We start from the raw sequence: 14,983 nt of genomic DNA on the forward strand, positions 1-14,983 counted from the left end.
TATATTTTAGACAAATCAAATTTTCCCTTTTAATGCCCGATATCCAGAGATGAAATACTAAAGAAAAAATAATGTCAAATAAACAAATTTATCATAATAATATTGGGAAATAAATTAATAAATTTATTACTCTTACAAAGAATTGTACAATATATCATTATAAATATTAAGAATTCAATTTTGTTATAAATACAAATATTTGTTTAATTTATCATTTTAAATATTATGAATTTTTTTTGATTACTTCTAAAAATATATTTATAGCAAGTTAAGTAATTTCTTTTGATGTACTAATCTCGAATTTCTCACACTTTCAGGTGAAGCCGATGTACGATCGCTATCAGCGCGACATCGAGTTGCATCTGTGGGAGCCGATCAATCGATTCTGGGCGGAATGCTATGAGGCCTGCAAGGCGGCCTCCAAGCAGCGGGCCACCAATCAGGCGGAGAACCGGCGCCTCTTCCAGCAGAAGATCTACATGCCGTGGAAGGTGCGTCAGGTGGAGGAGATGCAGCGACTGCAGGCGGCTGCACTGCACCACAAGACCGTCGACAGTCACATACGGAAGCGGTGGAAGACCGCCAAGCGTTTCTTGTATGGCCCCCGTGGGCCCTGGTATACCGGGTGAGTTTTTCAAGCACCTCTACTTATTACTATTATTATTACACAAGAAGAAAAGCTATTGTTTAAATGAGTGTTCTGTGATTTAAGTTTCAATTTTTTAAACTAACTCTAGAAAACTTAAATTAAATGCAGATAAGACAATTTAACACGGAATTAAAACACAAACATTAGACGTTAGCTATAAGGATTCGGGTTCCTATAGTATAAAGTGCGAATAGAATTAATATAGGTTTATTATTTTTAAATTTAAGTTCATAAGAGCTATAAAAATGGTTTAAAGATAGCATAGAAAAGTGCAAATATATCAAATTTAACCTATAGATTTTTTTTTTGATATTTAAGATCAAATTTCGGAAATTGTTTGTTTGAAATTTTTAAAGATATAACATAAACTTTTAGAGATATAACATAAACGTTTAAAGATATAACATAATATGTACAGGGTTTTCCGACAACAAAAAATTATATTATTTAAAAATCTTTAATTTTCTAAAAAATACTAATTAATATCAAAAAATGAAGAACTTTTTCTCTCTGTAAACGTCACCGAGCCCGCCCCGATTCCATTATGAAATGACGCGAAATTCAGCATTTTAATTGCCCGCCTCGCATTTGAGGCGACAATTGTAATCGAGCGTGCCAGCGATGCACGGTTATTCGTGTATTTATAGACTCCTATTACCCGTATTACATGTGTGCGTGATCACTTAATCACCTGGAGGCACACACTCGTGGTCTCAAACACCGCTAAGCCACTCGAAAGACTCAAAAGCCTCAAACATGGCCAGAAGCCGCCGCGCTTTGTGTTAATTTCACTTCGAAATGCAAACAAATCCCTCTCAATCATTAAAGTCTGCAACGCAGTGGCGTCGAGTCATCATGATCATCAACACTCTCGGCTGGTGGTAACCACAATACGTTTAGTAGGTTGTGAGTGCCCGGGTTCCACTGCCACAATGGGTGAAATCCGTCAAAACAACGGCACAAATGGGTGATAATCCGATGGATATTTATGATAAACAAATCTTCAGTGGAAATCTTGTTTAAATTTATTCATCTCCCCGAGATTAGTGGTGAGATTTTGAGATTATCATAATGGTGGGGCCTAGTCGATGAATAATTTTATAAGGAGTATACCTCATCATTCAAATTTGTATTGACTTTTTATAGCCGTACACCAAAAATCACTTAGATTTTATATGGATTTTCCTTGTCCTTTTAAATTAATATTTTATAAATATGATGGTATATTTATAGTTATTTTATATCCGTATCATAAAAATCTGGTAGATTTTATATGGATTTCCCTGACTTTAAGAAACATCATATTATAAATATTGGGTATGCCTATTAAAAGTTAATATAAATTCTTATAAAAGCTTATACTCATATTTCGAATATATTGAAAAATGTATCTTAATAATATAAATAAATGTTTAAACAAACCCTAAGCATTTGTTATAGGTTTTCTTATATTTCCGCAATACTTTCTTCCATAAACCCCCGAGGTTTTCGGGCCCATTGTAACACCTGCTGTTTTTGGAGCTGCAGCTCGCTCGCCTATTGTCTTACGCTTTCGCCCATGTCTTTTGGTTCAGCCCCCTCTGGTACCCCTCTACTTTCCCGCCCATGCCGTGTCGCGATTAACATTTCAATTTAATTTTATTAAATCATCAAAAGCGTTTAATGTCGAATGCAACAAAGCCCCGTCGTCGTCTTGGTCGTATGGGGATTATGCAAGTGCAAATGTAACGAAAACTCATTATGCGATCCATAAATTTTTACATAAACACAAATATGTGCATACCATTTGATGATGTGCAGACGAGGTGGGGTTCGGGTTTGGGTTTATTGGATGGAGGTCAGTTCTCGGATCGGAACGGGTCGAAATTATCCCCCCAACCAAACGCAATTGATTGGGGCGCGGCGAATGGCAATCAAATTTCCAGTTTGCAGTTCAGTTTTCCATTGTGCCCGGTGGCCGGTTGCCAATTGCTCGATCGGATCGATTGGCCATCGGATTGCAGCAGTGCAGTGTTCTCCACACACTGAGCCCATAAATTTCATTTTAGACCACTTTGCATTGACGCTCGAATTACGCAGTTTTGTGTGGTGCGTGGTTCGGGGCCTTGAGCGATTAGCCTGCGCTCTATAATGACGGCCAAAGTTGCAGCAGTAGCTATATGGTGACCCGCTCAGTTCGGGCTCGTTCTGTTCTAAGGTCGAACCGCTCACAGAAAAATCCACTACGTGTCCCAAAATTAACATGAATGCAACGTTTTTTGCCAAAGCAAAAGGCATTTTCGGTTCTAATAACGCCGATTAACATTCAATGACTTAGAATTAAATGTGATTTTAATAATTGTAATCGCTTTTAATGGCTGCTTTGGTCAAATTGTCTTTGTAAATGCTTAAGAAATATTTATTTAGTTTTTATTACCCACGAACATTTAGCACCAAATTAATTGTGTAAAAATTACTTTGTGCATTGCTTTAAAAAGTATTATTATGAGCATGGGTTATTGTATTGTGATTGTTTTTTTTTTTAACCACATGAATGATATAATTCATTCATTCAAGCTATTAAACCGAAATATTTATAACACATTTAAATATAATATTTAAACCTATATATCTTTTTGTTTGTTTATGTATTTTTAAGAGAAAATGTCTTAAACAGAATTATGTTTCAAAAAGCAATGAAGTGAGCAAACCAAATAGTTTATTTGTAGACATTTCAGTTTAAATATTTAAGTTCAAATATTTTTATATATTAAAAATATATACTTTTTTTTTAAATTAAAAATTAAAAGTGTTTAAAATTCCTACACTTTCTTCCAGATATTCCACCCTCCCTCCCATTAGAAAACTCCTTAACTTTCCATTTGCATAGCTTCGGTTCGTTTATTGCAATCTCGTTTCTCATTCTGCGAGTTCTACTCGAGTGCACAGGCTCGGATTAAATAAGAATTGAAACGGTGATTGTAAGTTGGGGATTATAGAGTTTTTATCGCGGTCAAACAGCCTTAAGATTAAAAAGACAAGAAACATAAATGAAAGGCGTCGAGAATGTTTGAGTGTAGATGAGGGGACATTGGTTTCCAGAGTTCAGAATCCTTTGTCCTTAAATTCGTATGTACATATTTCGATAAATCGCTTTCATTTCAACTAATACTACAACTACTATCGACTACGATCAACCCACGATGGCCTTCCGTTCTCAAACTGGAGGCCATGTGGGCAGGAGAAGTTGGTCGCGATGTGTCCATTATTCAGAGGCGGCAAGAGGTCGGCAATATCCATGGGTATCCATTATATCAATGTTTTGGGGTTCTGACTTAGTGGTAGCCCAGGGGCGAGAGGGCGGGCAGAGCGGGCAGGGCCAGCTTGGGCAGAGCAGGTCCGTAGGCATGTCCATAGGCGGGGGCCAAGGCGGGGGCCAAGGCAGGTCCGTATCCATGGGCCAGGGGAGAAGCATAGGCGGGCGCCAGGGCGGGTCCATAGGCGGGCAACTTGGCCACCAGGGGAGCAGCATGGAGCAGAGGAGCCGGCGCCAGAACCTTGGCCACCGGAGCCACAGCCTTCACCACAGCTCCCTCGCGACGCACCACTGCGTTGAATCCGTGCACCGGATCCGCGGTGTACTCCACAATACGGCGGGTTCCGTCGGCCTCAATCAGGGAATAGGCACCCTGCACCACATCTCCGCTGCGGCTCTCCTGCTGGCTCTTCACATCGCCAGTGGATCCATCCTGGGGGGAAAAAATAGGGATATTTATTTGGAAAAATATTAATTTTTTAATCAATATTTCTTAAGAGCAAAATTAATGTATAAAATTCTTTATAAACTATAGTTTTGATTGTCTGAAAAATACAGTTATTATGACCTGTACATATTCCTTCAAAGAATCCTTAATTTAAAATTGTTATTTCTAACTATATTTGAACAAATTTTTAAAGACAAATAAACGTTAAAACCGTATCAAAAAAAATGTAAATTTAAAAAAGTAAAAGCCGTAACAAAAAATTTTACATTTAAAAAACATTTGAAAATCCCAATTTTAAAAACATTTAAAAATTTTATATTTAAAACGTATTATTATTACGTTAGAAATAAGTTTTCTAATGTCATTTTCGGAGCAAGAAAAAAATTTTAAATTCAAAAAATAGGTATTTAATTGACAGTCCTCAAGAAATTTATAATTATTTGTTTTTTAACAACATTTTCAAACCTATTACTAAATAACCATAGATTTTTATAGATCATTAAAAAAGGTTTAAAAATGTTCTGTACAAAATCCGTGTTATTCTGGAATAGGTTTAAAAATGTAAAATATTTTTTAAGCAAGCAGCAATCTTACTTAACCAATATATTCCGATTTAATAGTTCTAAGCTCCGATAAACACTTCATAAAACTGTCTGGCAAAAAAACGAAATTTGCATACCAGTTGCTCAGAAAAGCAATCGATTTCCAATGCAGATTTCGGATTTGGCTTTGCTTTTTATGAAATGACTAATGAGCCAAGAACTTCTTATAAACGCGAGTGACTCACATGAACGTCGTAGCTGAAGGTGTACTGGGGATTGGGATCGTAGGGCTCCGGTCCGGCCACCTTGGCCACCAGAGGAGCAGCCACCTTGGCCAGCGCCGGATACGATGGATAGGCCAGTCCGGGACCGGGAACCACCACGGCGGAGGACACCGCCACCAGGGCGCTCAGTACAAGGATCAGTTTCTGTGCCATTCTGGTTAGGATTTGGTTTGCGATTTAGATGGAGAACTGCTGCTGCTGCTGCTTGCTAACTGACTGACAAATGAACTCGATCTGTGGTTCTGTGGCCGCACGACAATTGCTTTTTATAGGCCTCCCCAATAGACGCGAGCCCAAAAAATCCACACACAGCCTCCGCCGCCGCCTGCCACCAGATGATATTTATGCAAAAAAAATAATAAACAACTAAAAAGTGTGCGCATGCGTGTGGAGTCTGTAGGCTATAGGCGAAATACTTGCCTTCGATCGCGACAAATATAAAATAATTCATTTTTCGCTGCCCATGGCAATCAGAAGAAGGGAGAAGGAGGAGGAGGAGGTGGACATGGAGGTGGTCATGGAGGTGGTCATGGAGGTGCTCTGCAGTTCACGCATGTCTGGGAGTAGAGAGGACAGAGGACAGAGGAGTTTTGTGCCGGACCAAAGCTCTAAACTGGTCCCACGCCGGCTTCATAGCTCCATCGTCGTGACAAAAAAGTTCAATTCGAAAGCGAATTTTTTTGTGGACCTATGTAGACCGGGTGGCCGGGCGGATCAGGTGTGTGGTACCAGGCATATGAGTACCAGTACCTCCCATGTCCCATGTCTTAGTTTTATGGCCACCAGATATTGGGGCTAGCGAAGCTGCACACGCACCCAGCAGTCGATTGTTGAAAGGTGTGTTTGGGGCACAGCCTTCGAAACTGGCTGGCAGCGCTCTAAGCCGCGCCCACCCAAAAATCCCAGCCAGACGCATTTAATGCACTGGGGTAAAAATATAATAATTCTATTATATTCTAGATTTTGATAGTCAATTCTTAGATTCTTGATTAATCTCAAGAACTTATGCTTAGATTATCCCAATAAATCAATAGCAATATCTTTATTTGTTTTTATACCCGTTACTCGTAGAGTAAAAGGGTATATTAGATTCGTGCAAAAGTATGTAACAGGTAGAAGGAAGCGTTTCCGACCCTATAAACTATATATATTCTTGATCGGGATCAGTAGCCGAGTCGATCTAGCCATGTCCGTCTGTCCGTCTGTCTGTCTGTCTGTCTGTCTGTCTGTCTGTCTGTCTGTATGAACGCTGAGATCTCGGAAACTATAAAAGCTAGAAGATTGACATTTTGCATGCAGATTCTAGGAGTTCCTACGCAGCGCAAGTTTGTTTCAAAAGGGTACCACGCCCCCTCTAACGCCCACAATCGCTTATATACGATTTTAAAAATTTCAATATTTTGGAAAAGTAAAAATGCAGTTTTATTGTGTTTATCAATACCTATCGAAATGTAGAAGAAATTTTTTAAATCGGACCATTCGTTAAAAGGTTACGGCGGATCAAAGTTTTTCTCCATCTCTTTCGCACTCCCTTTAGCTGAGTAACGGGTATCTGATAGTCGGGGCACCCGACTATAGCGTTCTCTCTTGTTTTATTTATAGTTTCATACAGGAACACCTTCTTGAATTCAACTAATCAAAAAAAATATATATTATACATTTTATACATAGGTCATAGTTAAAACGTAGAAAGAATTTATTTTGTCAATATAAAACTAATTTACAATACTAAACTTAATGGAAAGTACTTCGGTCAGGAGAATTTAATTAAGAAATATTACTGAAGCACAAAATGTTATACAACTTATTTTTAAAGCGGTCTCATGGAATAGAACTTAAATAGTTTTTAGTCGTAATTTTAATTTGCCTAAAATATACAAGTAAAATATTTTAAGCAATAGAAAATGTATAAATATTGGATTTTAATTGAAACCATTATTTCTAGAACTGTTAAATATTTTCTAAGAAATTTTTAATATTTTACATGCCGATATTGACTTTATTGCATGATATTGATATTATTCCATTCTGTGGATTATATTTAACTTTTTTATTTAAGTATTTTTTTGTCATTATTTTTTTCTGAGTGTATGGATTTTGTTCTGTTTCACCGGTCTGTTGCCATTGGGACAATTTTGCCCATTATCACTAATTTTCAACGCGTACCGCCGCTTGTTAGGCGTTGCAGTCGCTGCTGCAGTTGCAGTTGCAGTTGCAGTTACCGCTGTTGCTGCAGTTGCTGTTACTGCAGTCAGCGCCGGCAGCAACATGTATGGACATGCTCGGGTTGGGGTTTGCGTAATCCAAAAATTGCATCTCGTGCCGATTTTTTACTTTCAATTAAGCTATTGAATAATTTGAGTGCGTGTTGGGCCAGCGAGAGTGAATGTATTTATTGTGGAGTGGAAGAGTTCTTTGGGCGTGGGACAGTTGGGTGTCGGGGGGAAGATAGAGATTACCATTTAAGATTGTCTAGTCTTATGTAAGCGAAAAATGGCCTGTGATGTGGGTCAGCTTTCTTCGGGGGATTGCTCTTTTCCTGTTACATTTTCTGTTACAAAACAGTTTTTACATGATATGGAATCACGAATAAATCGAATCAAGTAATTAGTTCCATTGAACACATATTCACTTTGCATTTTTGGCCACCCAACGTTACAATATATAATTTAAAACCCAACATACAGATTAGTTTCAAGCTGAAAATTACATGCTTTGCATCTTAATGACACGCATATTTTGATCTTGAAAAAATCCTAACTTGATATCTTGTTATTTTGCACTACTTTAAAGTGCGTTTTAATTTAGTTCATTATCATTTATTTGAGGCCTTGAGCTTGCCTCAGATCTGCTCACTAATTAATAAAATGCATAGGTGTAAATGTAAACTGGTTTCGGATTTTACTAGAGTGTAAAACTAAAAGTGTAAACGCATGGATTTTCCTAATAAATATTATAAACTAACCAACAAAAGTGAAAACATTTTCTTTTTAATTTTCAACAAAGTATCTTTGGCTTACTGAATTTATTATTATTAAGTGATTTATGAATTTACAACGGACTAAGGAGCAGACAATAAGTTATGTGTAAAGCTAGATTCCAAGCAGTGTGTTTTGAGCTCTAGAGGATTGGGGTTTTCAACCCAAAAGAGGAGCAGCCACTACTGGAGCCACCAGAGGACGAGCAGCCACTGGGACAGGTCCACGCTGCACCACCGCATTAAAACCATTGATGGGATCGGCGGTATAGAAAACGGTGCGTAGGGATCCGTCGGCATCCACCACCGAATAGGAACCCTTGACCACATCTCCATCCCGCACTTCCTGCTGGCTCTTGCTATCGCCGGTCAGGGCATCCTGGACATTATAGGCAAAGGCGTACTGCGGATGCGGATCCACCTCGGTGTTCAGCGGAACTCCCACGGGAACGGCAGCTGGAAGCAAGGCGCATTCGATGGCGGCGATCAGAGCGCAGCAAATAAGGGTGATCTAGGGGGAGAAATAAGAAATATTTATTAGAAATATATCCAAGTTGCTTAAAGATAGTTCTATATCCGTTACTCGTAGAGTAAATATTTTTTAAAAGTGTAAACGTAATTTTCTTGGTTTTAGTATTACCTATCGACAAGTAAAACTAATTTTTAAATCGGACTATTCTTTTAAAAGTTATGAGTAAATAAATAAAGAAATGACACCCATGCAAGCAGTGCAAGCAGTCGCTTTGCCGCTGGCCTATCTCCATCTCCCTCGCACACCCTTTAGCTTAGTTACGGGTATCTAATAGTCGTTCTCACTTGTTTAAATCATATTCCTTTTCAAGGATACTCTTAACTCACCTTGATCAATGCCATGACTAGATTTACTGCTGGATAACTGGTGGTTTCTTTGGTGTTGCTGGTGGCTTGACACTGCTGTCGGAACTGTCTTGGGTTGCCATTGGATCGGGGTTATAAAGGGCCTCCCCATTCCCCACAACACATGCGCCGTGTGGAAACCGTTGCCAAAAACTGACGTAATGGCCCATTTTTGTGTCTGGTCCCCTAAAGAAAAGGTTTCCCCAATGAACGTGCCAACAAATAGCGCCCAACTTGCACAATTCTCCCCTCTACTCAAGTGCCCAAGCCTCCAATATGAATTGTGATAACCGTAAATATAGTTGGCACTACGTGATCGGCATTTGAGATCTGGGACTCTAGAGCTAGACTGACGCACTGAACCTACCCCAATGTAACTCGGGGCTTAGCTGGGTAATAAGAAATAGAGCAATTTTGTTAGATTTTGTTAATTATTTTCTTTAGTTTTTGTAGAATGAGTATAAGAACAAATTTGCTAATAAAATAAATATGATTGCTATAAAAGGTGGCATATTTTAAACGGGAAGTTGAAACTGTAGCAAAAACGAATTGACACAGAAATATAAAAAATAAACCGAAATACGGTAATAATTCGAAACGGCGAGCTAATATAATTTTATACATTCTAAAGTTTATCCACAATACGTAATTTGGAAATACTTTGACAACATTTCTTGTAAATTGTTTTAAAATGACCCAAAAGATCCAACCAAACCTTTTTACAATTTTCTGTAAATTAGGGTTTATAAAAACTGATTTAAAGTTCCCCAAACCCATTAAAAAATCATTAATGAATCTTTTTTTTTTGTACCGAAACTTTTATTCAGTAAATGCAGATACTAATTGGCTAAGTGGCCGATAGCCGTTCCCCAGATCCCCAGAACGGTATCCCTAAACGTAGTCTGTGGTGATATAGTGTCCAATCGTCCGATCGGAGAATGGGGGGATATGTGGGGCTTAACAGAGGGTGGCAACAGCGCGCACGTCCTTGGGTTTCGGGTTTTGAATCTCAGGAAGAAGTGGGTTAATACACAGTACAGAAGTGGTGATAATTATAACTATTTAACAACGCGGTCCTAAAAACTAGGCCAGAGAGTTTGTCATCGCTTGATTCATCATCATCTCCTCGATGATCTTCCAGTGGTAACTACTAGTGGCTCCTCCTAGTGGTAACCACCGTAACTCAGGGCAGGCGCCGAGGCGTATCCAATCTTGGTGATCGCAGGAACGGCGGCAACGGCAATCGCTGGCTTGGCAATCGCCACAGCAGCCACTCCCTTCTTCTCCACGACGGCATTGAATCCATTGACCTTATCAGCAGTATAGGTGACCTTGCGAATGGTGCCATCGGGTTCGGCCAAAGAGTAGCTGCCATGGACGACTCCATTGACGAGGGTTTCCTCCTGCTGCTTGGAATCCCCGGTGTGCTGATCGGTTACTCCATACGAGAAACTGTACTGAGGATTGGGATCGTAGGGCTCGGCCACAGCCACCTTGGCCACGGCGACGGGAGCAGCCAGCAGTTTGGGAGCAGCATATGAGATGGCAGGAGCAGCCAGGAGTTTAGGAGCAGCATATGAGATAGAAGGAGCTGCATACGAGATGGCAGGAGCAGCCAGAAGTTTAGGAGCCGCATAGGTTAAGCCAGGAGCCGAAAGTCCATAGGGATCAATGGGAATGGCCACCACGGCGGACAGGATCAGTCCCAAAGCGAAAAGAGTCTAAAGGATGAGAAAGAATGCCTTGAAAAGTAGAGAAAACTTCAATCCTTTGGCTAGCCAACCAACTCACCTGGGCAAACATGGCTGTAAGGATTTTCTGTGTTTTTTTCGGGAGGTGGCTGTGTCTGCACTACGAGAACTCAGCTGAAGTGTGAGATGCATTTAACGCCAGCTCTTCAGTTTTATATTCGCCAACTGGCCAAAAAACTGGACAATCTAATGGGCAGAGTGACAATTGCGTCTCATTTGGCGACTGCCCCGAGATCTCGATCTCGATCTTGCACCCCAGACCTCATCGCTGATGGCGGATTTCGTGTTTTCCACTGCGGATTTCATCATGAATGCTGGCTTTTCTCAATGGAATAGCTGCCGCTGCTGCTGCGGCTGCACCACTCACAAGCCATTTGAGTCCGTTCAAGAGCGCCGCTCCATGAAAACCAATATACCGAGATATATGTTTAACCACCTCCAAACAGCAGACTTGTTTTCCGTTTCGCTGCCAACCAATCTGGTTTCGTTTTTTCTCCGTTTTTTCGGCACATTCTCAGGTTCTCCAGCCGAACTTTGTCTGATGTAATAGCTGCCTTATGTTGGGACAGTCTTGCAGATTTGCTACAAGAACAGGGAGAATAGTTTTGGGGCTGTTTTGGGTACCCTTACAGGAAAGGCCCTAAAGATCTAAGAGCACAAAGGTAAATGCTCCTAAAACTGGGTAGTAATTATTAAAAAAATTATATTTAAAAATTGACAATAAAAATCCTCAATAAATTGATTGTAAAATCAGAAAGACAATATTTAACATAACCTAACAATTGCATACCATATCCTAACTTAAATTCAGTTTAGCCATGATTCCGCAACTAAACTTAATTCCGAAAATTGTAAAACAATTAATTAGTATAAGACATTTGCTTAGTTTATTTTATGAAAAAGAAATTTTAAATAATTAATTACAGCCTTAAGTATAACGAAGAATTTTTAAGATAAATAAATAGCTTAAATATTACAAATTCACAAACCATAAATACTTTCATTGACTTTATTAAATAGCGTAGCAAAAAATACCATTATAATTAAATAACAAATTTGAATGCTTCCAATAAGTTATTGTTTATTACTCACACGCCATGTTGCCCAAACGTTAGCCAACTTAGTTAGGTTTACATGGCGTATGGGTAATGTTTTCTTAAGAAACCTTAAATATAAAAAGTGAAATACCCACCGTTAGGGTATCTAAACAAGATCAATCGTTTTGCTGGCCACTCGTTTAATTAGAAAACGAAAAAGGCAAGTTTCTATGGATTTTTTGTTATTCAGAGGGAGGGAATGGGCGGTGCGCAGGCGCAATTACGCACTCGCACACGCATTTTGAACCCCTCGATCTTATTTATTTCCACCTGAACCAGCTGAACCAGCGCCCACATTTCTGAGCCGCGGTCACTTAGCCACCGTAATTGCCTCCGTTCAGGCCAAAAGGCAACTAGCCGGCAACTTGGAAGCTTTAACAGACGACCTTGCCCACAATTGGCAGCTAAGTGATCAGTATTTCATCCACTTTTAATTAATTCTCATCTGAGTGAGGAGAATCGAATCGAATTGAATCGATTGGGCAAGGAACTGCTTAAATGGCAGTGGAGCATTCCGCACATTCGTTTTTGAAGCCAAATTGGACGACTCTATATATCCATGCTGGTTTCCGGTGGCCACGATCGTCGACTATTGACGATCTACGCCGACTACCGTTAGTGATCATAGTTTTTTGCCAACTTTTCGACACTCTCTTCGCTTCTCCGGGGCTCTCTCCGCTGTGAATCCGCTGCCAACAAGTCGCAAGGTCGTTGGTTGCATTTTGGAAAAGAGTCACGAACTCAAAAACCAGCCACCAGTTACAGCACGGAATCGATGGAGAATCTTTAATCAACCAATGAGTTTAGCAAATACCAAAGATTTTGGATTTTTGTTGATTATTTGCTGGGGAAAACAAATATCTTATAAGGAATGGGTCCTATTTTTTATAAAAATATAGATTTAGCTATAATTGTTTCTCGAATCGTTGGGGAAGCATAAATTCACCAATGAGTTGAGCAACTACCAAAGATTTTGATTGGAAAATAAAAATCAGTATCGAGGAAAGAATGAATCATATTTCATATAACAATACAGAATATGATATTAACTAATAAAAATTCAGATTTTTGTTAACTATTTATAGCCATACATAAAAAACAAATGTCTTGAAAAGAATGAATTAAATTCTTTAAAAATTTATATTTAGTAATTATTAACTCTTGAAACTTTTTAGATATTAGAGGATGTTATTATTATTATTTTTAGATATTAGAGGATCTTACATTGTAACTCTTTAAATATATCTTACCACCTAATCGATATTCCTGAACCACATTGACCCAGTTTCACTTGGTTAAGTGAAACCAAAGGGATTACCTTATTATGTATAAAAGGTAGCTCATTAGCATTTGTAATTGCTAGCCAATAAAGTTGAAAAAGAAACTTTTCAATATATTATAAAACCAAACCAATCAAGGCATCATACACAGGATCACAAGATATTTTTGCCCAAAAATCTTATAATAATTTTTAAAACTCCAAGTTTGAACCCTTGTCAACCCGTCTAAAGTATATCTCAATTAGTTTCGCATTTTTGGTGGAAGGAAAAATTAAAGGCATTGCCATTGGATGGAACCTGCATGACAATTACCGAAAAAACTACTGCTGCTCCGAAATATAATCAAATCGCATTCACTTTCGATCACCGCCGAACAAGGCGAAAAAATCAGTGAAACAGTGGCAAATAAAAATGAAAACTTGGTGCTGGCCAGCAGAAAATTGGAGTACGTGCTGGGAATTTGGATCAAAAAAAGAGGCAGCCCAATGCTGGGTAGGAAGAGGCCCCAAAAACTACCTACCTCTACGCAATTGGTACGCAGTTCCCTCAGTTAAACCGCCGCATGCAAATTTCGCGAACGCATCTTGGGTATAAAAGTCGAGCTCTTTTTGTTGAAGGTATGTCAGTTCATTTTTGAATACCCAACGGTGACAATCGCACTAAAAACCCACCCAAGCCTAACAATGAATCCTTTGGCAGTAAGTGCTGATCTGGGTAAACCATAGGAATCGGAAGATTAACAAGGAATATTCTAAATCCTCAGGTTGTTGCAGTCCTCTCCTCGATGGCCCTGACGGCTCAGGCTGGTCTGGTTGGCGCTCCTCTGGCCGCCGCTCCTCTGGGTGCTCCATTGGGTGCTCCTCTGGCCTACTCCGCCCCCCTGGGAGCTGCTCCCTACTTCGCCGCCCCGGCTGCGTACTCCGCTCCCTTGGGATACGCCGCTCCTCTGGGCTACAACGCTCCCCTGTTGGCCGGAGCACCTGCTCCTCTGGTGGCCAAGACCTACGCCGCCGCTCCCTATGCTGCTCCATTCGCGGCTCCAGTTGCTGCTCGCCTAGCTGCTCCAGTTGCTGCTCCTCTGGCTGCTCCTCTTGCCGCTCCAGTTGCACCAATTGCTGCTCCTTTGGCTGCTCCAGTTGCCCCAGTTGCTGCCCGTCTGGCTGCCCCAGTTGCTGCTCCTCTGGCTGCTCCAGTTGCCCCCGTTGCTCCCGTTGCCGCCGTGGCTGCTCCCCTGGCCACCGAGATCGTGGATGCCCACCCACAGTACTCGTATGCCTACGATGTCCAGGATACGCTGACCGGTGACTCCAAGACCCAAGAGGAGACCCGTGATGGTGATGTTGTGCGTGGTTCCTACTCCCTGATCGAGCCCGATGGTTCCCGTCGCATTGTCAGCTACTACGCCGATTCCATCAACGGATTCAACGCAGTGGTGCAGAAGGATGTGCCCGTGGCTGCTGCCGTTCCAGTGGCTCCCGTTCTGGCCAAGACCGTGGCTGCTGCTCCCGTCGTGGCTGCTGCTCCTGCTCCAGTGGCTCCCGTGTTCGCCAAGACTTTGGCCGCTCCCATCGTTGTCTAAGGAGGAGGAGAAGGATTGACCGCAATTCGACAAAGGACTTTCATCTGTACATATTCGATTCGATCATTGTCGAGCTAAAAAAATAACTTTCATCGCAAAACCCAAAATTAAAGAAATTCTGTAAACAAAACATGGTATTTTATTTATTTGTGGATTTTTATAAACTGAAAAGTTTACTTTAAAAGGAATATATTCTTAAGGATAT

General features: G+C 40.3%; 5 protein-coding genes across 7 annotated transcripts in view; 2 read left to right on the forward strand and 3 right to left on the reverse strand.

Annotated features, from left to right (window-relative positions):
* The window catches only part of LOC108064073 (neurobeachin-like protein 1), a 35,595-nt gene that overhangs the window by 11,993 nt on the left and 8,619 nt on the right, over positions 1 to 14,983 (forward strand). For all 3 annotated transcript variants that reach the window (XM_044394414.2, XM_070215737.1, XM_044394415.2), the window contains one exon: positions 318 to 625. In XM_044394414.2, the coding sequence (XP_044250349.1) occupies positions 318 to 625 (308 nt within the window). The remainder of the gene's footprint in view (positions 1 to 317; positions 626 to 14,983) is intronic.
* Positions 3,534 to 5,440, reverse strand: Cpr64Aa (Cuticular protein 64Aa). The gene is made up of 2 exons (XM_017151433.3): positions 5,180 to 5,440; positions 3,534 to 4,377 (listed from the first exon to the last, which is right to left on the reverse strand). The coding sequence occupies exons 1-2, from the start codon at positions 5,369 to 5,371 to the stop codon at positions 3,964 to 3,966; spliced, it is 606 nt and encodes a 201-aa protein (XP_017006922.1). The 5' UTR covers positions 5,372 to 5,440; the 3' UTR covers positions 3,534 to 3,963.
* Positions 8,201 to 9,160, reverse strand: Cpr64Ab (Cuticular protein 64Ab). Its single transcript, XM_017158753.3, has 2 exons — positions 9,054 to 9,160; positions 8,201 to 8,706 (listed from the first exon to the last, which is right to left on the reverse strand). The coding sequence occupies exons 1-2, from the start codon at positions 9,066 to 9,068 to the stop codon at positions 8,356 to 8,358; spliced, it is 366 nt and encodes a 121-aa protein (XP_017014242.2). The 5' UTR covers positions 9,069 to 9,160; the 3' UTR covers positions 8,201 to 8,355.
* On the reverse strand, positions 9,919 to 12,303 carry Cpr64Ac (Cuticular protein 64Ac). The gene is made up of 3 exons (XM_070215427.1): positions 12,015 to 12,303; positions 10,863 to 11,404; positions 9,919 to 10,792 (listed from the first exon to the last, which is right to left on the reverse strand). The coding sequence occupies exons 2-3, from the start codon at positions 10,872 to 10,874 to the stop codon at positions 10,235 to 10,237; spliced, it is 570 nt and encodes a 189-aa protein (XP_070071528.1). The 5' UTR covers positions 10,875 to 11,404; positions 12,015 to 12,303; the 3' UTR covers positions 9,919 to 10,234.
* Positions 13,795 to 14,908, forward strand: Cpr64Ad (Cuticular protein 64Ad). Its single transcript, XM_017151429.2, has 2 exons — positions 13,795 to 13,897; positions 13,963 to 14,908. Exons 1-2 carry the CDS (start codon positions 13,883 to 13,885, stop codon positions 14,776 to 14,778), a joined length of 831 nt encoding a protein of 276 aa, XP_017006918.2. The 5' UTR covers positions 13,795 to 13,882; the 3' UTR covers positions 14,779 to 14,908.

Source organism: Drosophila takahashii, chromosome 3L (assembly GCF_030179915.1).
Source record: "Drosophila takahashii strain IR98-3 E-12201 chromosome 3L, DtakHiC1v2, whole genome shotgun sequence".
NCBI classification, from domain to species: domain Eukaryota; kingdom Metazoa; phylum Arthropoda; class Insecta; order Diptera; family Drosophilidae; genus Drosophila; species Drosophila takahashii.